This window comes from Paralichthys olivaceus, chromosome 12 (genome assembly GCF_024713975.1).
Source record: "Paralichthys olivaceus isolate ysfri-2021 chromosome 12, ASM2471397v2, whole genome shotgun sequence".
Lineage (NCBI taxonomy): Eukaryota > Metazoa > Chordata > Actinopteri > Pleuronectiformes > Paralichthyidae > Paralichthys > Paralichthys olivaceus.
Genome location: NC_091104.1, coordinates 2,873,580 through 2,895,385, shown reverse-complemented (window position 1 = coordinate 2,895,385; position 21,806 = coordinate 2,873,580). Strand labels below are relative to the sequence as shown.

Below are 21,806 nucleotides of genomic sequence, written 5' to 3'. Positions count from 1 at the left end.
CGGAAACAGTGCCGCGTCTTCTTCAAAATAAAACTTTGAAGACTTTTACTTTTTACATTTATCCTGTCTTTGTTTTAATTAGTGTTGTACGTGTTCTACATGTACACGTTCTATATGTATATGTTCTACGGTGATGTACATGTTCTATATGTATACATTCTATATGTTTATGTTCTATATGTATGCATTCTAGATGTTTATGTTCTATATGTATACATTCTATATGTTTATGTTCTATATGTATACGTTCTCTATGTATAAGTTCTATATGTATATGTTCTACGGTGATGTACATGTTCTACGGTGATGTACATGTTCTATATGTATACATTCTATATGTTTATGTTCTATATGTATGCATTCTAGATGTTTATGTTCTATATGTTTATGTTCTATATGTATAAGTTCTATATGTACATGTTCTACGGTGATGTACATGTTCTATATGTATACATTCTATATGTTTATGTTCTATATGTATACATTCTATATGTTTATGTTCCCTATGTTTACGTTCTCTATGTATACATTCTATATGTATATGTTCTCTATGTATACATTTTATATGTATATGTTCTCTATGTATAAATTCTAGATGTTTATGTTCCCTATGTTTACGTTCTATATATATATATGTTCTCTATATATACATTCTATATGTACACGTTCTCTATGTATATATTCTCTATGTATATGTTCTCTATGTATACATTCTATATGTATATGTTCTTTATGTTTACGTTCTCTATGTATATGTTCTCTATGTATACATTCTATATGTATATGTTCCCTATGTTTATGTTCGCTATGTATACATTCTATGTTTATGTTCTATGTATACGTTCTCTATGTATACATTCTATATGTTCTCTATGTATACATTCTATATGTATACGCTCTCTATGTATACATTCTATATGTATACGCTCTCTATGTATACATTCTATATGTATATGTTCTCTATGTATACATTCTATATGTATATGTTCTCTATGTATACGCTCTCTATGTATACATTCTATATGTATATGTTCTATATGTATACGCTCTCTATGTATACATTCTATATGTATATGTTCTCTATGTATACATTCTATATGTATATGTTCCCTATGTTTATGTTCGCTATGTATACATTCTATGTTTATGTTCTATGTATACGTTCTCTATGTTTACGTTCTCTATGTATACATTCTATATGTTCTCTATGTATACATTCTATATGTATACATTCTATATGTTCTCTATGTATACATTCTCTATGTATACATTCTATATGTTCTCTATGTATACATTCTATATGTTCTCTATGTATACATTCTATATGTATATGTTCTCTATGTATACATTCTATATGTTCTATATGTATACATTCTATATGTTCTCTATGTATACATTCTATATGTTCTCTATGTATACATTCTATATGTATATGTTCTCTATGTATACGCTCTCTATGTATACATTCTATATGTATACATTCTATATGTATATGCTCTCTATGTATACATTCTATATGTATATGTTCTCTATGTATACGCTCTCTATGTATACATTCTATATGTTCTCTATGTATACATTCTATATGTATATGTTCTCTATGTATACGCTCTCTATGTATACATTCTATATGTATATGTTCTCTATGTATACGCTCTCTATGTATACATTCTATATGTATATGTTCTCTATGTATATGTTCTATATGTATACATTCTATATGTATATGTTCTCTATGTATACGCTCTCTATGTTTACATTCTATATGTATATGTTCTCTATGTATACATTCTATATGTAAATGTTCTCTATGTATACATTCTATATGTATATGTTCTCTATGTATACATTCTATATGTATATGTTCTCTATGTATACATTCTATATGTATATGTTCTCTATGTATACGCTCTCTATGTATACATTCTATATGTATATGTTCTCTATGTATACGCTCTCTATGTTTACATTCTACATGTTAATGTTCTATGGTTCAGAAACGTGTGTAATGTGTGATACTTGTTTGTGTATCAATGTGAGGACCTCACACAGGGTTCAGACCTGGTTCATGCTGATTCACTGCACAGTCTCGCCCCCTGGTGGTGTGACAGCTCCTTCACACCTGCTCAGAGAGAGGGGGCGTGGTCAGGAGCGCTGATAAAAATGTTTTTCTAATAAGCAGAGTGAAGATAGAGGTCAGAGGTCGTCCTTCCGTGTCCCATGAACTAGAACAGAAGGTCGGGACACGTGTTTCAGAACCTCCACGCGTGTCAGGTGAGTCCTTCATGGTTCACGCCTGGGTTACACATGTCAATAACAGGTGTACACACACACACACTTGGTTTATTGTTTGTCGACGGCTCGCACAGGAAGCAGTGGATTTAAATACAGGAAGTGTCTGCCACATCACTGGGGGCTGGAGCTTATGAAGATATATAACATTCGGTAAAACTTGTGTTTAGTCTTTATAATATTTAAAAATGTGGTTCAGAGTAAATTTCTTTCAAATTATAGACAAACCTAGGTCATTAGTTTAAGTCTTTCATGTGGTTTTATGTTACCTGCAGCTGAGGGGGTGGAGACAGAGGCGGGGCTAATTTACATATCCATTGCTAAAACTTTAATAATATGTGATTTAGAGGAACAGAGACGTCACAGACGATACAGAAACGACGAGGAGCTGAAATCTATTGACATTTAATCTGGAAAAATTAATCAATTGATCAGTGATCAAAGTGCAGCTCCTGGTCTACATCTGAATATTTGTCTTTAATCACAGGTGAATGGATCATTAGTGGTTGCCCCTCCCTCCCCCCATGTCTCCTCTTTGTCCATGTGACCTGTGATCGGTGAAATGTCCTCACAGAAGCAGGTCAACTGTCCTGAGGGGGGCTGTGATGATGAAGCTGTGGGGCTAACCCCGCATCCAGGTTGTGCACCAAGGTCACTAGGTGAACTTCTTCTTAGTGGCTGTGAAACGCTCCATGTACTGAGGAAGAAACACAACAGAGACCATCAGAGACCACAACAGACCATCACAGACCACCACAGACAATCACGGACCACAACAGACAATCACAGACAATCAGAGACCACCACAGACCATCATACACCCATACAGACAATCAGAGACCACCACAGACCATCAGAAGATGACCGAAGACCATCACACACCACCACAGACAATCAGAGACCACCACAGACCATCAGAAGATGACCGAAGACCATCACACACCACCACAGACTACCACTGACCATCACAGACCACCATAGATCATCAGAAACCACAACAGACCATCACACACCACCACAGACCATCACACATCACACACAGATCATCAGATACCACCACAGACAACCAGAGACCATCAGAGACCACCACAGACTATCACAGACCATCGCAGACTACCAGTGTCCAACCTTGTCATATCCGTCCAAGTCTCTGAGATTCTTGACCTCGAACAGGTTTCCCTCCAAAGAGAACAGAGACACCTGGGAGTCGGTCAGGATGGACAGAGGGATGGAGGACAGCTCCAGACAGTTCTCCTCCAGGCGGAGAACCTTCAGACGAGGACACAGAGACACCTCAGCCGACAACATGGAGATCTGGAGGGAGAGAAGGCAAACAGCTGAAGTCAGAACCTTCCTGCAGGTGAGTGGAGACCCTCAGGTTCACCTCACGGCTCACAGAGGTCACAAGTTCTTTTTGAAGACGTTCTGTTTGGTTTATGTATTACCAAGCTTTCTGGTGGGTTCTACTAAAGTCAGAAAGACCGGCTTCTACAATACCTGGTTCTGGTTGAGGTTGATCTCGATAGCCTGCAGCTCAGACACCTCTGCAGGAATGTTGTGGATCTGGTTTCGGGACAGGTCCAGCAAGTCCAGCTGCCTCAGGGATGCCAGTCCAGAAGGAAACTCTGAGATCTGGTTCCCGGCCAGGCTGAGGGTCCGCAGGGCCTTGAGCTGGCCCAGACTCGGAGGAACCTGCTGGATCCGGTTCCCATTCAGACTCAGGGTCTCAAGCTTCTTCAGCTTCCCGATCTCACTAGGAACAGTACCTGGGGACAGAGAGGACACACATAGACACACACACAAAGAGACATACACAGAGACACAAAGAGACAGACAGAGTAACAGACAGAGCAACACACAGAGACAGATTATGATGTGGGCGTGTCAGTGTGGATGAGCTCAGGTGTACAGTGTGGGCGGAGCCAGGATGTGTCACTCACTCAGTCGGTTGCAGTTGAGCGTCAGACTCTTGAGCTGCAGGAAGTTTCCGATGGAAACAGGAAGTAGCTCGATCTTGTTCCCGGACAAATCGACCGTCCTCAGGTTAGAGGTGAGTCTCTGCAGCTCGTCAGGAAACTGTCAACCATCACATGTCAATAAAGTTCAGTCACACCAAGTCCTGCTGTGTGTGTCTGTCTCTCTGTCTGTGTGTCTCTCTGTCTGTGTGTGTGTGTCTGTCTCTCTGTCTGTGTGTGTGTGTGTCTGTCTCTCTGTCTGTGTGTGTGTGTGTCTGTCTCTCTGTGTGTGTGTCTGTCTCTCTGTCTGTGTGTGTGTGTGTCTGTCTCTCTGTCTGTCTCTCTGTGTGTGTGTCTGTCTCTCTGTCTGTGTGTGTGTGTGTCTGTCTCTCTGTGTCTGTCTCTCTGTGTCTGTCTCTCTGTGTGTGTGTCTGTCTCTCTGTGTCTGTCTCTCTCTGTGTCTGTCTCTGTGTGTCTGTCTCTCTGTGTGTCTGTCTCTGTGTGTGTGTGTCTGTCTCTCTGTGTGTGTGTGTCTGTCTCTCTGTGTGTCTGTCTCTCTGTGTCTCTGTCTCTCTGTGTGTCTGTCTGTGTGTGTGTCTGTCTCTCTGTGTGTGGGTCTGTCTCTCTGTGTGTCTGTCTCTCTGTGTGTCTGTCTCTCTCTGTGTGTCTGTCTCTCTGTGTGTGGGTCTGTCTGTCTTTGTGTGTCTGTCTCTCTGTGTGTGTGTCTGTCTCTCTCTGTCTCTCTGTGTGTCTGTCTCTCTGTGTCTCTGTCTCTCTGTGTGTCTGTCTCTCTGTGTGTGGGTCTGTCTGTCTTTGTGTGTCTGTCTCTCTGTGTGTGTGTCTGTCTCTCTCTGTCTCTCTGTGTGTCTGTCTCTCTGTGTCTCTGTCTCTCTGTGTGTCTGTCTGTCTGTGTGTGTGTGTGTCTGTCTCTCTGTGTCTGTCTCTCTGTGTCTGTCTCTCTGTGTGTGTGTCTGTCTCTCTGTGTCTGTCTCTCTCTGTGTCTGTCTCTGTGTGTCTGTCTCTCTGTGTGTCTGTCTCTGTGTGTGTGTGTCTGTCTCTCTGTGTGTGTGTGTCTGTCTCTCTGTGTCTCTGTCTCTCTGTGTGTCTGTCTGTGTGTGTGTCTGTCTCTCTGTGTGTCTGTCTCTCTGTGTCTCTGTCTCTCTGTGTGTGTTACCTCTAACAGTCCTTTTCCTGTCAGCTGAAACACTCCGGTCTTCTGGGAAGTTTCCAGGTGAGACTTTAGCGCGGTGTTCCCCATGTGTACGTCAGGTGTGTTTCTACCTTAGTTCGAGTCCCTCAGGTGAGATGCTCCTCACTTCATATCCAGACCGGATGTTGACGGTGTCAGTCAGCTGACGGATTTAACGGAGATTTCAGTCGGTGACTATGCTAACGGCTATTTGCGATAGCTCGTCCTCTCTACACAGCTGGGTCCTTCCACACGAACACAGAGACGCTGCTGCTTCTGTTCGAGTCCCACACTTCAACTAACGCAGCAGTAACGTTAGCCTGCTAGCTACCCACCGCACAGGAAACCGGGCGATTAGCATAAAGACGAACGTTAGTTAAAGTAAAGCTGTTTGACTCAGACTCTGCACATCTACAAGTCCACTGTGGACACGCCCTGACTCACTGAGTTCATCAGCTTTACTCTTTACGCAGATAACGTCACTTCCTTAAGACGTGTTTGCGGGACAGATGTAGTTCCCTTCCTGCCCTGAGGGGGGCGATGTCGAAGAAGAAAAAGCGGAAACAGAAGAAGAAGAAACCGAAAAAGAAGAGGGAACAGAAGAAGAAGAAACAGAAAAAGAAGGAAGAGAAAAGGCGTAAGAGATAAAGTGTGTGTGTGTGTGTGTGTGTGTGTGTGTGTGTGTGTGTGTGTGTGTGTGTGTGTGTGTGTGTGTGTGTGTGTGTGTGTGTGTGTGTGTGTGTGCGTGCGGGTGAGTGATTGAGAGAGAGAGAAAGTGAGTGTGTGAGAGTCCGTGTGTGAGAGAGTGTGAGTGAGTGAGAGAGTGTGTGTGTGTGTGTCAGTCAGTACAATCGGTCATTTTCATAATTGATTTTAATGCATTGAATTTATTAGTTTGTCTCTTTTCTTTGTCGCTCAGATGCATCAGTGGGATTTGTCTCTGTTCTCAGTGACTCCAGCTGCCAACCTGTTGTCCAGATGTGTCTCGAGAGGAGCCATGTCTCAGGTGAGGATGCAGACGCTGTGTCTCAGCTAATGACACATCCTGCAGAGGACTCACTCTACACATCTGCCTCCTCCACCAAAGTATGAAAGCTATGGACGAATACGTTCCTTGGTTGAAAATATGTTTTGTGTAATGATAGCTGTTTGGTCCAATACAGTTGGTAAGTTAAGCGCTATGAATCCTGGAATATATCAGGAAAGATCCACCTGGTGCAGCCTCTGTGACTCAATCAGTGAGAATACAGGAGGAGCATTGGCACAGCTACTGTCACTGAGGGTCACTCTGCTGATGTGTTGGTGTGAACATGAAGAGTCACAAACAACATGTCGTCAGCACGTCAACGCATTTCTGCAATTTAACTTAATGAAGATAATTAACAGTCATGTGACCAAACTGTCCTGGTCAACGTCCAGGGGGTTACAGGTCGTTCCTGAGATATTCTGGTGTCTCTTTAGTTGGTGGACACAAGCATTTGTCTAAATGATACAATGCTTGTAATGGATTGAGAACCATGTTGTGTCTCTACGTGTCCTCAGGAGGAAATAGACTCTGTCTCTTCAAAGCGAAGCCCAGCCTTCTCCTCTCACCTGCATGAGGCTGAGCAGCGAATCAGAGCAGACAAACAGCTGGATAAGGTGTGTCCCTCTGAATCATGAGCTGTCTCTGGTCGTCTTTATATACAGTCACTGATCATTTTTATATACACATGGGACGTAAACATGTAGAAATAAGTCACAGCTTCTCTCTCTTTGCAGCTGCACTTGGAGGCGGAGCTTCTGCAGGTAGTGAAGGAGAGTGCTGATGTCACACACACACGTTCCCTCGGTGAGTGTCCTGCTTCACACCTGATGTCCGTCCATCTGAAACATGTTCACGCCCTCGACTGGACTCATTATACCTCATGTTTGATCCCCCTTCTCAGCTGGCAGGTTCCAGATGTTGCAGATGTTGAGTGATCATCTCCAGCAACTGTTGAAGGAGCTGAACTATCTGAGACAGAGATTGACGAGACCGATGGGTCACACCCACCTGCCTGTTCACGCTCACCTGCACAGGTACGAGCACACGCCTCCACCATAACAACTAAAACCATGAGGAAACCAAGAGGGGGTTGTGTTCCAGGCGTGTGTTTCAAGTGTGTGGTTGTGTACCAGGCGTGTTTCAGGTGTGTGGTTGTGTTCCAGGTGTGTGGTTGTGTTCCAGGCATGTTTCAGGTGTGTGGTTGTGTTCCAGGTGTGTTCCAGGTGTGTGGTTGTGTTCCAGGCATGTTTCAGGTGTGTGGTTGTGTTCCAGGTGTGTTTCAGGTGTGTTACAGGTGTGGTTGTGTTTCAGGTGTTTCAGGTGTGTGGTTGTGTTCCAGGCATGTTTCAGGTGTGTGGTTGTGTTCCAGGTGTGTTTCAGGTGTGTTACAGGTGTGGTTGTGTTTCAGGTGTTTCAGGTGTGTGGTTGTGTTCCAGGTGTGTTCCAGGTGTGTGGTTGTGTTCCAGGCGTGTTTCAGGTGTGTGGTTGTGTTTCAGGTGTGTTCCAGGTGTGTGGTTGTTACAGGTGTGTTTAAGGTGTGTGGTTGTTACAGGTGTGTTCCAGGTGTGTGGTTGTGTTCCAGGCGTGTTTCAGGTGTGTGGTTGTGTTCCAGGTGTGTTTCAGGTGTGTGGTTGTTACAGGTGTGTTTCAGGTGTGTGGTTGTGTTTCAGGTGTGTGGTTGTGTTTCAGGTGTGTGGTTTTGTTTCAGGTGTGTGGTTGTGTTCCAGGTGTGTTTCAGGTGTGTGGTTGTGTTCCAGGTGTGTTTCAGGTGTGTGGTTGTGTTTCAGGTGTGTGGTTGTGTTTCAGGTGTGTTTCAGGTGTGTGGTTGTTCCAGGTGTGTTCCAGGTGTGGTTGTGTTCCAGATGTGTGGTTGTGTTCCAGATGTGTGGTTGTGTTTCAGGTGTGTGGTTTTGTTTCAGGTGTGTGGTTGTGTTCCAGGTGTGTTTCAGGTGTGTGGTTGTGTTTCAGGTGTGAGGTTGGGTTCCAGGTGTGTTTCAGGTGTGTGGTTGTGTTTCAGGTGTGAGGTTGGGTTCCAGGTGTGTTTCAGGTGTGTGGTTGTGTTTCAGGTGTGTGCTGGAGGTTGTGAAGATGTCTCTGGACTTCATGGAGACTCTGGAGGAGAAGCTGGACTCTGTCCACAGCTGCAGCTCCACCACAGACCAACTCTCTCAGCTGGTCAGTTCCTCCATGTTTATCCAGAGTCGGACTCTGATCTGTTCCAGATCTGACATCACATGATCAATAATCACGTTTGTTCTGACCCAACACACTCTCTCTCTCTCTCTCTGTATCAGAGTACCTCTCTCGCCCAGCTGCTGGCTCAGACGGCTGAGTTACAGAATCTGTCCAATCAGGTTCCTCAGTGGAGAGACATCCACCTGTGACCTCTGACCCCTCACCTTTACTTTTTCTAATAAACTCAGTTTGTGGTGGAAACTGTTTTGTTCTTTAAACTGTGATCAGAACCAAGCTGTGACTGTATATAAAGATGATCAGTGACTGTATATAAAGATGATCAGTGACTGTATATAAAGACGATCACTGACTGTATATAAAGACCATCACTGACTGTATATAAAGACCATCACTGACTGTATATAAAGATGATCACTGACTGTATATAAAGACCATCACTGACTGTATATAAAGACCATCACTGACTGTATATAAAGACCATCACTGACTGTATATAAAGATCATCACTGACTGTATATAAAGATGATCACTGACTGTATATAAAGACCATCACTGACTGTATATAAAGACGATCACTGACTGTATATAAAGACCATCACTGACTGTATATAAAGACCATCACTGACTGTATATAAAGATGATCACTGACTGTATATAAAGACCATCACTGACTGTATATAAAGACCATCACTGACTGTATATAAAGACCATCACTGACTGTATATAAAGATGATCACTGACTGTATATAAAGACACTGACTGTATATAAAGATGATCACTGACTGTATATAAAGATGATCACTGACTGTATATAAAGATGATCACTGACTGTATATAAAGACCATCACTGACTGTATATAAAGACCATCACTGACTGTATATAAAGACCATCACTGACTGTATATAAAGATCATCACTGACTGTATATAAAGACCATCACTGACTGTATATAAAGACCATCACTGACTGTATATAAAGACCATCACTGACTGTATATAAAGATGATCACTGACTGAATATAAAGATGATCACTGACTGAATATAAAGATGATCACTGACTGAATATAAAGATGATCACTGACTGTATATAAAGACGGAGACATGTCAGATGAACACTTCTATTGTGTATATATATATATATATATATATATATATATATATATAGTAATAATAAAGTGAGGGAACCTTAATGTTCAGTGTAAAGTTAAACTTCAGAGATCAAAGTGAAGAACAAGTGATTGTGAATCAGTTTCTCTGCTTTGATGCAAATCAAAGTCACATCAGGTTCAATGGAGGCAAAATCAAGACGAGCCCCAAACAGGGAATGTTTTAAATGTGGCGTCCACAGACAGCTGCTATCACTAGCATTATTACGGTTATTATTACTATTGCTTTTATTATTACGATTGTTGTTATAACGATTATTATTACTATTGGAGTCGACCGGAGATGTTACGGCCTACAGGTGGTGGTGCTACTGTGACCGGAAGTTTATCGGAAGCTAAGGGAAAGCAGCTGCTCAGTGTTTCCGGTGTAGATTGATGACGCGACTCTGAGTTTCAACTGCTGTTTGGAAGAAGTCATCGAGAGACGGTAGATTCACCTTTAATTCACCTTAACACGGCTAACTGAGCTAACACACAGAGCTAACACACAGAGCTAACACACAGAGCTAACACACAGAGCTAACTGAGCTAACACACAGAGCTAACACACAGAGCTAACTGAGCTATTACAGCTAACTGAGCTAACACACAGAGCTAACTGAGATAACATCCAAAACACACAGAGCTAACTGAGCTAACATACACACACACACCTAACTGAGCTAATACAGCTAACTGAGCTAACATACACACAGAGATAACACACACACACACACACAGCTTACCGAGGTAACGTCTAAAACACACACACAGCTAACTGAGCTAATGGCTAACGTAGCGCTGCAAACAGACGACACGTTGTTGGTGTCAAACTGATCATGTGATCAGCGATATGTTGACGTGAGGTTTTACATGTGTTGCAACATGTTCCAACTGAAGCCGAAGAAACACAGTTAATGTCCAGAAATGTTAATGAACCCGATCTAAGACATTATTCTAATGATCAGCCTCTCATCTGATTGATTATTGATTTGTTAAAGGTCCGGAAACGATGATCACGTGACAGCGTTACTAGACAGGAAATGACGATTAAAATCATCGTACATGCGTCATATTTAAAAAACAAACAAACTGAACCACATGAAAGACGTAAACAAACGAGCTGACTCCTTCAGAGGCCGCTTATAAAGACTGTTACGGTCACAGCGACTGGACCGTACCAATTGAAGGCTCCATCAAATGGATCCTTCCCGGTCCATCATATCCCATGACTCATTGCGCGTAAGTTATTATTTTCAAAGAGGTATAAAAGGAAAAAAATGCAAGAAGAGGAAGAAGAATTTATTTTGAAATGTAAGTACTAGAGGTCGACTGATTATTAGTAATCAAGGAGACAGATAACCGATATTTAAAACCATAAACACACACAATGTAGCTAGGCAACAGAGCAGACGGGATGAGCTGGTGACACTGATGAAGGAACTCGTCTGTAACACAGACCGTCTCCTTTTTATTTGGCCTTTCTAGTCAATGCTTCATCAGAGGGAGGCGGCTCCTGAATTTGTACGCAGCCTGTGTCTCACATCCTCCAAACCTGATTGGCTGGAAAGACGTCACGTTAAAAGAGATGCATAGAAAATGGATGCATGGTCCATATTTACGTACAACATCATAGTAGGCCTGGGACGATAACAAATTTTGCTGGACGATATATTGTCACACGAATTATCGCCGATAAACGATATTATTGTCAACATGATAATTTATAATAATAATGCACACCCTTTCAAAGACAATAAACTTTTATTTCTCAGTGTTTTTTACCTTTAGCGATGTAGCGAACTTCACTTTCTGTGAGCGCACACCATTTTGCGCTGTTCCATTTATATTTACTTTGTCGACCGAACGCCGGAGTGAGTGTTGACTGTCGGGACGAAGGCCCTGCATCTCGAGCTGCACTCCCCAGCTGGGAGCACTGGGTCTGGTGGTGATGCTTCAGGTGGGCATGCAAGTTTGTTGTGTTGCCTTTTTTCGTTGCCACCACTTTTGAACTGGCTCGTCCGTGTTGATGGGCTCACCTTGCTCATTCGGTTTGGAGCCGAAACATTTCCACACCGGGGCTGTGGCGTTTGACTTTGCAATCATCTTTTCTCCTCGCTTTGCTCCGCACGACGCTCACTCACTGCACTCTGTGTGGAGCTAATGCTAGCGGCCCCGACTCCCCCCACAGAGACAAAGAGGCTGGATGACTGACAAGAGGGTTCACTCTGTTCATTCCGCAACAAACGCCCCCAGGTGCTGAGACCGAGCACAGAGTGAACCCTCTTGTCATCCAGCCTGCTTGGAGGCGAGAGACGAGGAAAACAAACACGCATGCACATGGCGATATATCGAGGCCGGCAAAATGATCGAGTTCATTTTAATTTATCGTGCGATTAATTGATTTATTGATTATCGGCCCAGTCCTACATCATAGCAAGCGTAAACAGACGTCCATGTTTTACTATATCGATTATTATGATGAAATAATCAGACATTCTGGGAATTTTGTCATGGAGGGTAGAATTCTCATACTAATACAATAATTATCTGGCAACTCTGTGGTGTGATCTCAGGTTCGATTCTCAGACACATCTGTGAATATGCTGGTGTCCCGATTGGTCCGTACAATGGAAGTGTGATCGATCACTCTGATCGATTCTCTGTTCATTAGTTGTTGTCATTATTGTTATTACAGGAAGTGTGTCCTTCACCTGTCAGCTGACCTGCTGACTCCCTCAGTACACTCAGTTGGGGGGTTTCCCTCCACACACACTCTGTTGAAACACACGGTGAGTTGCACACACACTTACTTACACACGAACATGCTCACATTAGCTGCTTTCAGACCTCCACTAAACTCTGGAGTGTGTGTGTCCACACTAATGTTTGAGTGAGAGCCTCTGTTTCAGCGAAACATCTCAGACTGGCCCACTGGTATAAAGTCTGTATAATTCCAGGAGGAGCCTACGTGAGAGCAGGGGATCCTCCACTCAATTCGTTGCAAGCGAGTGGGGGGGTTGACGATGCTTCTAACTCATGACAGAAGCAAAACTGGAAAAAACACATCTCTGGACAAAAAAGTAGAGTCACAGACATATGAGACACAAACGAAAATGTCAAAAAGAGTTTGTGGTGATAAGATCAGACTCTGATGTTGATGTGATGGAGACAAAAACATGATCTCTGTCTCTCTCTCTTTGTCTCCGTCTGTCTCTCTCTCTCTCTTTGTCTCTCTCTGTGTATGTCTCTCTCTCTTTCTGTCTCTCTTTGTCTCTCTCTCTGTGTATGTCTCTCTCTCTCTCTCTCTCTCTCTCTCTCTCTCTCTCTCTCTCTCTCTCTCTCTCTCTCTCTCTCTCTCTCTCTCTGTTGCCACAATATCAACACATCACATCATGATCGCTAATTTAATTCAATAAGTCAAATCTTCATTAATAATTCAGTTCATCTCTCGCGCTGACAAACACACATATACACACAAACAGTGTGTGAGGACACATGTGTAAACTGAGACTTAAAGTAAAGTAAAAAAGTAATTAGTAAACTTAGTCAATGTTTGTAGAGGAGATGGTGACGCTTGGTTTGGTTTGATGTGGTTGTTGCAGTGAGCAACGTGGATGTGATGTAATGGATGATAGAGACACAGAGGAGCGACATATCACTGACAGAGCCACTAAAAACTATAAAAAATTTAAAAAAAAGGAAATTCGCCACTGATTAATTTAACGTGAATTGGTCCCCAGGAGTATCGATGTCAGTACCCTTAAAAGTACAGAGTTCATTACACAACACACACACACTCTGTGCATCTGTGTACCCTGTGTCTCCATAGCCATTTCAGACATGACCTCTGTTGAAGAGGTCAGTGATTAATTATTATATGAATTGTGACTATTATCAATAATAATTAATAGTCTTTACACTGTTATTGTTTAGATTTTAACTAGTCAGATCTGATACCTGATGGTGCTCAAGTGTTCCCGGACAACTGTTGGTTTCTCTATATGAAGAAGATCTGAAGCTCTTCACCTTCTCCGTGAAGAGTCTTGAGATCATGGATATTAGGATTTGGTGCTATACAAATAAAATTGAATTGAATTATTGCTATCTTCAATTTCAGTTAGATATCTACAATTTATTGTAAATCGTTCACATGTAATGTAAGGTATCTGAAACTGAGGTGAATTAAAATATATTGAACTTGAGTTATGACTAGTCAGAAGTAGATGTGTGGAACTGGAATTATATTCATAATAAAGTTGTAGATATCTATAATACACATAAAACGATCAGCAGACAACTACTGGAAAGGATCAAATGTAGCTTGTGTTTGTATTAATGATGAATTGATTATCAAAGTAGTTGTTAGTTGCAGCCCTATATCACACAGACACACACAGAAGTGGTTGTTTGTGTGATGAATATTCCCTGTTTTCCAGGATCCATTCAGACGTCATCATGGTGTTAGCCGACCTGGGGAGGAAGATCACTTCTGCGCTGAGGTCCCTCAGCAACGCCACCATTATCAATGAAGAGGTAACTGAACTGGAACCTCAACCATTGACCTCCTGAGGTCCTGAGACACAGTTAGACAAAGTCTGAGATGTCTCCAGAGAATTCATGACTCTTAAGTTGTGTCCTGTCCTCATGCAAGGAGCAGCTGATGGCTCATGATCAGAGGTGGGAGGTGTAGATTCTAATGACGTGTTTGTTTCAGGTGTTGAATGCTATGTTGAAGGAGGTGTGTGCAGCTCTGCTGGAGGCCGATGTCAACATCAAACTGGTCAAACAGCTAAGAGAGAACGTAAAGTGAGTCCTGATGCTGGATCCAAACTTGAGTCCTGAATCTGGTTCAGCTGCAGCAACTAAAATGTGTGTTTTTTGTTCCTACAGGTCTGCCATAGATCTGGAGGAGATGGCCTCAGGTCTGAACAAGAGGAGGATGATCCAACACGCTGTCTTCAAAGAGCTCGTCAAGGTCAGTTCACCGGGCCTGGACATGACCTGGAAGAGTCAGGGAAATAAATCATGAGTTTGGGTCAAATATATAATTGTGATCAGGAGTCAGCGCAGCTCACATCTCACCATCCGCTCGCTGTACGCTTTGTGTGTGTGCTGAAGGAAATCTGGTTTAAATACACAGCCCCTTTTTCCAGAAAACTGCATGACCTGAACAACACAACACTGTTCCAGCCAATCAGCACCAGGGTGTTAGGGCTGCATGATACATCAAAAATCTATCACCATCCCGATATCAACATCCCCATCAACATGCGTGATGTGACATATCGCAGAAAACAGCCAAAACTGCAACAAACGCTGTTTCATGTGCCAGGCATTCCCACTCTCAGATATTTGATCAATCAGATGGGGCCCTGCTGACCTACATGATAAGTTAAAGGAGAAGTTTTTTTTTTTTTTCAACCTGGTCCTTATTTCCAGCATATGATATGTAGATCAACTCACCCATAAAGGTTTGGAGTAACTTGGAGTACTTCGGACACTTTTAGATCCACACGCGATCGGTGTATATCCATACAACGCAAGGGTTCGGGGCATCCACAATACAGCCTCTAAATAATGCATTATCTGCCGCGAAACTCTTTATTGACTATGAATCTCCAGCACTAGTCCCCTGTGAGTCTCGTCAGCCAGGTTGAAAAAAACCGAACTTCCCCTTTAAAGACAGTCAGATCATTGACGGGTCAATGAATCATTGTCGGAAGAAGAGAACAGAGAGAAAAGAGAGAATTTGAAATCAGAGCTGCTCTGTCAAATCTGGCCCCGCCTCCTTCGACTAAATTCTACTGTGGATCACGTTTGTCCCGGGTCAGATTCATCAATATGAGCCGTTGATTTCATAAAATAATTGTCAGATCAGTGGTGATGAATGTGGGGATAGATTGTAGTGGAAAAATAAAAAGTGTGACGGGAAACTATTTTTTAGTTGAAAAGTTTTTATTTTATTTATATCCCTGTAAGACTTTTATAAACTGAACTGTTTGTGACCTGAAATCTTTGACCTTTCTTTTGCTTTATGACTGTCCAAGGGATTATGCTCTATCTTAAAGGAAACTCATACAAATAAGTTTCCTGTGTCAAACTGCGCCTACAGAACCAGTCTGACTAACAGCCTCAGTTCCCCCATTTAAGATGTTTGCATTTCACTGTTCTTCATCAGCACTCTGAGATCCCTGGGACTCTCTGTGTTGATCCTTTCTGCAGAAAGCTCCTAATAAATACACAAAGACAAATTTGGTAATCCAGCCTTGTAGAATCACTAATCTTTAACCTGGTTAGTAAGTTTGTAATGTGTGTGTGTGTTGTCAGCTGGTCGATCCTGGGGTGAAGGCCTGGACTCCGACTAAAGGGAAGAACAACGTTATCATGTTTGTTGGTCTTCAGGGAAGCGGGAAAACGACAACCTGCTCCAAGGTGATGTCACACACCTGAACCCCCCACCCCCCCATCCTTTATAAACACTGCGTGGGTGCAGAGTGCCCCCTGCTCTTTGTATCTTATTCTCTGCTCTGTTTGCTGCAGTTGGCATATTACTACCAAAGGAAAGGCTGGAAGACATGTCTGATCTGTGCTGACACCTTCAGAGCAGGTGAACACACTTGAACTCACCTTAAGTCACCTTCTCATGTTCTAATGTTCAGATAGTGAACGCATCACTGGCCTCTTCATTCTCACACATACGTTCACTATGAAACACTTGCTCACTTTAACCACTTCACATGTTAGCTGACAATAAAGCTCTGACCATCGTCCTCTCACCTGTTGCAGGTGCCTTTGATCAACTCAAACAAAATGCCACCAAAGCCAGAATCCCCTTCTATGGGAGGTGAGTCACTCTGGAGTTCACATAGCGCCCCCTGCTGTAACTGTGTTGTGTCCAGGTGCCCTTGCTGTCTGCTGTTTTAACTGTGTGTTGTGTTCAGTTATACAGAGATGGACCCGGTGGTGATCGCCTCCGAGGGCGTGGAGAAGTTCAAAAATGAGAACTTTGAGATCATCATCGTGGACACGAGTGGACGACACAAACAGGAAGACTCGCTGTTTGAGGAAATGTTACAAGTTTCCAATGCTGTGGTGAGTACCTGAATACACCGTCACTGGTCTGTAGCTAATAGATTGTACCTGAAGGCCTGCGCCAGTCTCAGGTGTGTTTCATGCCCTCCTGTTTCCATAGCAACCAGACAACATTGTGTACGTGATGGATGCATCGATCGGACAGGCCTGCGAGTCTCAGGCTAAAGCCTTCAAAGACAAAGTGGACGTGGCATCTGTGATCGTAACCAAACTGGATGGACATGCCAAAGGAGGAGGAGCTCTGAGCGCGTAAGGCCTGTTCTGTTCTGTGATGTCACAGAGACCCACAGACTTTACCTGTGTTAATGTTCTTCTTCTTCTGCTGTTTCATGTCAGTGTGGCGGCCACAAGGAGTCCCATCATTTTCATCGGGACAGGAGAACACATCGATGACTTTGAGCCATTTAAAACGCAGCCATTCATTAGCAAACTACTGGGTAATAGTCCTCACTCCTGACAGCGACACCTGCTGGTCAGAGGTGGAAACAGCCATTTAGTGCTGATGGATCCAAGACAAACACATCTGCCCAATCACACTGCACCATGTGGATATTATAAATAAAAACAATGAAATGCATAAACACAAATAACATTATACTCCTGTTTGTAACAACGTTATTGTGTTGTTACAAACAGGAAGGAACTCCGCGGAAACTTTCAGTAACTCTTCCTCTTCCTGTCAGGGATGGGAGATATCGAAGGATTGATCGACAGAGTGAACGAGCTCAAACTAGACGATAACGAGGAGCTGATCGACAAACTCAAACACGGTGAGACATTAAATAAACTCGCCTGGAGAATGTGCAGTGCATTTTGGGTATGAAGACTAACGTGACCTCTGACCTTTAGGTCAGTTCACCCTCAGAGACATGTATGAGCAGTTTCAGAACATCATGAAGATGGGACCCTTTGGACAGATCATGGTGAACTCTCACGCTTGCACCTGAGACACTTGAAGACGAGTCACATGAGCTTATTGTTTTTTTTTCTCTTTATTCCAGCACGTGGTCACTTATTCTGAGAGCAGATGTCACTTTTGAATATTTAAAGATTTCACTAAAACCCTGTTCTCCTAAATGTTATCTGTGCTCCAGCTTCACCTTAAGCTGGAAATCTGTCCAAGCAACAAAATATCTGACTGCAAGCAGAGCAAATCTAAGCTCGGGTTTAGAGTGAAAGCTTTACCAAACCTGAAGTGAAATCAAAAAGTGCTTTTCTCAAACCAAATGACTACGTGCTGGAATAAAGAGGGGAAATTCATAACAAAACAGAGACAAACTCTGCTGTTCTCTGACTTTGTGAGTGTGTGTTTTCAGGGGATGATTCCTGGCTTTGGTACAGACTTCATGAGTAAGGGAAATGAACAGGAATCAATGTCCAGACTGAAGAAACTCATGACCATCATGGACAGCATGAATGACCAGGGTAAAACCCGTTTGTACTTCTATCTTAGTGAGGACCCATACACTATCTAGCCCCTTACCTTAACCATCCAAACTAAATGCCTCATCTAATTCTAACCCTAATCCTAAAACCAACTCTTAACCCTCAAGCAGCTCATTGAAAGTGGGTCACTCGGTAGGTTCTAGGCTCAAAATGGTCCTTACAAATATATCTCCTCAAGTACACCCAGTAGAATGTGTTGACATTGCTGGATCAGGTCTGTGTGAAAACACACTCTACTCAAACCAGTCTGTCCATCACTGGTTCCTCTGGTTCTTCTGCTCCCTGTAGAACTGGACAGTAAAGACGGGGCCAAGCTGTTCAGTAAGCAGCCCAACAGGATCCAGAGAGTGGCCCGAGGGTCCGGTGTAGCCACCAGAGACGTCCAGGAGCTGCTCACTCAGTACACCAAGTTCGCCCAGATGGTGAAGAAGATGGGGGGCATCAAAGGACTGTTTAAAGGTAAACTTACTAAAGACATCTGTAATTAACCAATGTTGTAGCTTAATTAACCTCCAGCAGGGGGCAGTGGTTACAGATGTTTCTATTTTCAGGAGGAGACATGTCCAAGAACGTAAACCCGTCACAGATGGCGAAACTCAACCAGCAGATGGCGAAAATGATGGACCCCCGAGTCCTACACCACATGGGTGAAACCTTATTCTCTTCGTGTTTATCTGCCATAGACTAAAAAGATGAATGACATACAGATCCCTAAGAAGAAGTTGACTTCCTGTTTGTGTGTTTTCAGGTGGAATGGCAGGTCTTCAGTCTATGATGCGTCAGTTCCAGCAGGGAGCCGCCGGAAATATGAAAGGCATGATGGGATTCAACAACATGTGACCACCGACCAATCAGCTGCCTTAAGATAATTGAGAAAAGTCAAAGTGCTGCCTCCTGATGGTAACAGGTGGATGGGGCGGGGCTTGGAGGGAAAGGAAGTGGAGATGGATGAAATAAAAGGACGTGATTTTCTCCAACTATTTGTGCTTTTAGAAAAACTCCAGAAAAAGAAAACTGATGATTTAAAGGAGCAGTTACACATGTACGTGACTTCAGCCTGTGGTCAACACAGTTTGACCTTAACGCTGATTCTTCTGAAAGAGCTGCTTCTTTAAATGAAGAGGCGGAGCATCGTTAATTTAATCCTGTATCATATTTTGTTTCTGTAAAAGCTTTAAGAGCAGAGTGAGTCCTGATTGGACGAGATGATGATGACGTTAGGGTGAAGTTCATTAGTGACAATACTTTTGTCAAATAATAAACATTTGTATCGAAACATTTTAAAGCTTCTGTCTCTTTAAATGTTTAAACCAAGACATGGACAATAAACATGAGGACTGAGGACAGGACCAGTTGTGAGACAGACTCTAAGGTGTGAGACAGACTCAGACTCTAAGGTGTGAGACAGACTCTAAGATGTGAGACAGACTCAGACTCTAAGGTGTGAGACAGATTATCAGGTGTGAGACAGACTCAGACTCTAAGATGTGAGACAGACTCAGACTCTAAGGTGTGAGACAGACTCAGATGTGAGACAGACTCTAAGATATGAGACAGACTCAGATGTGAGACAGACTCAGGTGTGAGACAGACTCAGATGTGAGACAGACACTCAGGTGTGAGACAGACTTAGGTGTGAGACAGACTCAGATGTGAGACAGAAACTCAGGTGTGAGACAGACACAGGTGTGAGACAGACTCAGATGTGAGACAGACACTCAGATGTGAGACAGACTCAGGTGAGAGACAGAATCAGATGTGAGACACTCAGGTGTGAGACAGACTCAGGTGTGAGACAGACTCAGGTGTGAGACACTCAGATGTGAGACAGACACTCAGGTGTGAGACAGACACTCAGATGTGAGACAGACTCAGGTGTGAGACAGACAGATGTGAGACAGAATCAGGTGTGAGACAGACACTCAGGTGTGAGACAGAATCAGATGTGAGACACTCAGGTGTGAGACAGACTCAGGTGTGAGACAGACACTCAGGTGTGAGACAGACACTCAGGTGTGAGACAGACTCAGGTGTGAGACAGACTCAGATGTGAGACAGACACTCAGGTGTGAGACAGTCACTCAGGTGTGAGACAGACACTCAGATGTGAGACAGACTCAGGTGTGAGACAGAATCAGATGTGAGACACTCAGGTGTGAGACAGACTCAGGTGTGAGACACTCAGATGTGAGACAGACACTCAGGTGTGAGACAGACACTCAGATGTGAGACAGACTCAGGTGTGAGACAGACAGATGTGAGACAGAATCAGGTGTGAGACAGACACTCAGGTGTGAGACAGAATCAGATGTGAGACACTCAGGTGTGAGACAGACTCAGGTGTGAGACAGACACTCAGGTGTGAGACACTCAGATGTGAGACAGACTCAGGTGTGAGACAGAATCAGATGTGAGACAGACTCAGGTGTGAGACAGACTCAGGTGTGAGACAGTCAGATGTGAGACAGACTCAGGTGTGAGACAGTCAGATGTGAGACACTCAGGTGTGAGACAGACTCAGGTGTGAGACAGACTCAGGTGTGAGACAGTCAGATGTGAGACACTCAGGTGTGAGACAGACTCAGGTGTGAGACAGACTCAGGTGTGAGACACTCAGATGTGAGACAGACTCAGGTGTGAGACACTCAGATGTGAGACAGACTCAGGTGTGAGACAGACACTCAGATGTGAGACACTCAGGTGTGAGACAGACTCAGGTGTGAGACAGACACTCAGATGTGAGACACTCAGATGTGAGACAGACTCAGATGTGAGACAGACTCAGGTGTGAGACAGACTCAGGTGTGAGACACTCAGGTGTGAGACAGACTCAGGTGTGAGACACTCAGGTGTGAGACAGACTCAGGTGTGAGACAGACTCAGGTGTGAGACACTCAGGTGTGAGACACTCAGATGTGAGACAGACACTCAGGTGTGAGACAGACTCAGGTGTGAGACAGACTCAGGTGTGAGACACTCAGATGTGAGACAGACACTCAGGTGTGAGACAGACTCAGGTGTGAGACAGAATCAGGTGTGAGACAGACTCAGGTGTGAGACACTCAGGTGTGAGACAGACACTCAGATGTGAGACAGACTCAGATGTGAGACAGACTCAGATGTGAGACAGACTCAGGTGTGAGACAGACACTCAGATGTGAGACACTCAGATGTGAGACAGACTCAGATGTGAGACAGACTCAGGTGTGAGACAGACTCAGGTGTGAGACACTCAGGTGTGAGACAGACTCAGGTGTGAGACACTCAGGTGTGAGACAGACTCAGGTGTGAGACAGACTCAGGTGTGAGACACTCAGGTGTGAGACACTCAGATGTGAGACAGACACTCAGGTGTGAGACAGACTCAGGTGTGAGACAGAATCAGGTGTGAGACAGACTCAGGTGTGAGACACTCAGATGTGAGACAGACACTCAGGTGTGAGACAGACTCAGGTGTGAGA

General features: G+C 43.6%; 3 protein-coding genes across 9 annotated transcripts; 2 read left to right on the top strand and 1 right to left on the bottom strand.

Annotated features, from left to right (window-relative positions):
- Nucleotides 1–2,323: 2,323 nt before the first annotated feature.
- On the bottom strand, nt 2,324–5,853 carry lrrc57 (leucine rich repeat containing 57). The gene is made up of 5 exons (XM_020108093.2): nt 5,422–5,853; nt 4,233–4,368; nt 3,790–4,058; nt 3,421–3,606; nt 2,324–2,989 (listed from the first exon to the last, which is right to left on the bottom strand). Exons 1-5 carry the CDS (start codon nt 5,503–5,505, stop codon nt 2,948–2,950), a joined length of 717 nt encoding a protein of 238 aa, XP_019963652.1. The 5' UTR covers nt 5,506–5,853; the 3' UTR covers nt 2,324–2,947.
- Nucleotide 5,854: 1 nt separating this feature from the next.
- haus2 (HAUS augmin like complex subunit 2) lies at nt 5,855–8,899 on the top strand. Of its 6 annotated transcripts, none has more exons than XM_069535161.1 (7): nt 5,855–6,073; nt 6,356–6,522; nt 6,979–7,077; nt 7,198–7,267; nt 7,365–7,497; nt 8,530–8,638; nt 8,758–8,899. In XM_069535161.1, exons 1-7 carry the CDS (start codon nt 5,977–5,979, stop codon nt 8,845–8,847), a joined length of 765 nt encoding a protein of 254 aa, XP_069391262.1. In that variant the 5' UTR covers nt 5,855–5,976; the 3' UTR covers nt 8,848–8,899. The 6 variants fall into 6 exon arrangements, with proteins under 6 accessions (XP_069391262.1, XP_069391263.1, XP_069391267.1 ...); XM_069535162.1 differs by having other exon boundaries at nt 5,859–6,073; nt 6,387–6,442; XM_069535166.1 differs by having other exon boundaries at nt 5,910–6,073; nt 6,356–6,442.
- A 1,214-nt stretch (nt 8,900–10,113) lies between these two features.
- On the top strand, nt 10,114–19,621 carry srp54 (signal recognition particle 54). 2 transcript variants are annotated; one of them, XM_020108092.2, is made up of 17 exons: nt 10,114–10,252; nt 12,503–12,596; nt 14,244–14,340; nt 14,522–14,613; nt 14,698–14,782; nt 16,135–16,239; nt 16,348–16,414; nt 16,594–16,651; nt 16,749–16,899; nt 17,000–17,148; nt 17,236–17,336; nt 17,583–17,669; nt 17,749–17,822; nt 18,216–18,324; nt 18,634–18,804; nt 18,897–18,992; nt 19,094–19,621. In XM_020108092.2, exons 3-17 carry the CDS (start codon nt 14,263–14,265, stop codon nt 19,183–19,185), a joined length of 1,515 nt encoding a protein of 504 aa, XP_019963651.1. In that variant the 5' UTR covers nt 10,114–10,252; nt 12,503–12,596; nt 14,244–14,262; the 3' UTR covers nt 19,186–19,621. The 2 variants fall into 2 exon arrangements, with proteins under 2 accessions (XP_019963651.1, XP_069391261.1); XM_069535160.1 differs by lacking the exon at nt 12,503–12,596 and having other exon boundaries at nt 10,148–10,252.
- Nucleotides 19,622–21,806: the final 2,185 nt, after the last annotated feature.

Excerpts from the sequence above, each read along its gene's own strand:
- lrrc57 (XM_020108093.2), bottom strand. The coding sequence starts at position 5,505 with ATGGGGAACACCGCGCTAAAGTCTCACCTGGAAACTTCCCAGAAGACC. Across the intron at positions 4,369-5,421 it reads CAGGAAAAGGACTGTTAGAG|TTTCCTGACGAGCTGCAGAG; the intron begins GTAACACACACA and ends GATGGTTGACAG. Across the intron at positions 4,059-4,232 it reads GCTCAACTGCAACCGACTGA|GTACTGTTCCTAGTGAGATC; the intron begins GTGAGTGACACA and ends CTCTGTCCCCAG.
- haus2 (XM_069535161.1), top strand. The coding sequence starts at position 5,977 with ATGTCGAAGAAGAAAAAGCGGAAACAGAAGAAGAAGAAACCGAAAAAG. Across the intron at positions 7,078-7,197 it reads CAGACAAACAGCTGGATAAG|CTGCACTTGGAGGCGGAGCT; the intron begins GTGTGTCCCTCT and ends CTCTCTTTGCAG. Across the intron at positions 7,268-7,364 it reads CACACACACACGTTCCCTCG|CTGGCAGGTTCCAGATGTTG; the intron begins GTGAGTGTCCTG and ends CCCCCTTCTCAG.
- srp54 (XM_020108092.2), top strand. The coding sequence starts at position 14,263 with ATGGTGTTAGCCGACCTGGGGAGGAAGATCACTTCTGCGCTGAGGTCC. Across the intron at positions 17,823-18,215 it reads GACCCTTTGGACAGATCATG|GGGATGATTCCTGGCTTTGG; the intron begins GTGAACTCTCAC and ends GTGTGTTTTCAG. Across the intron at positions 18,325-18,633 it reads GGACAGCATGAATGACCAGG|AACTGGACAGTAAAGACGGG; the intron begins GTAAAACCCGTT and ends TGCTCCCTGTAG.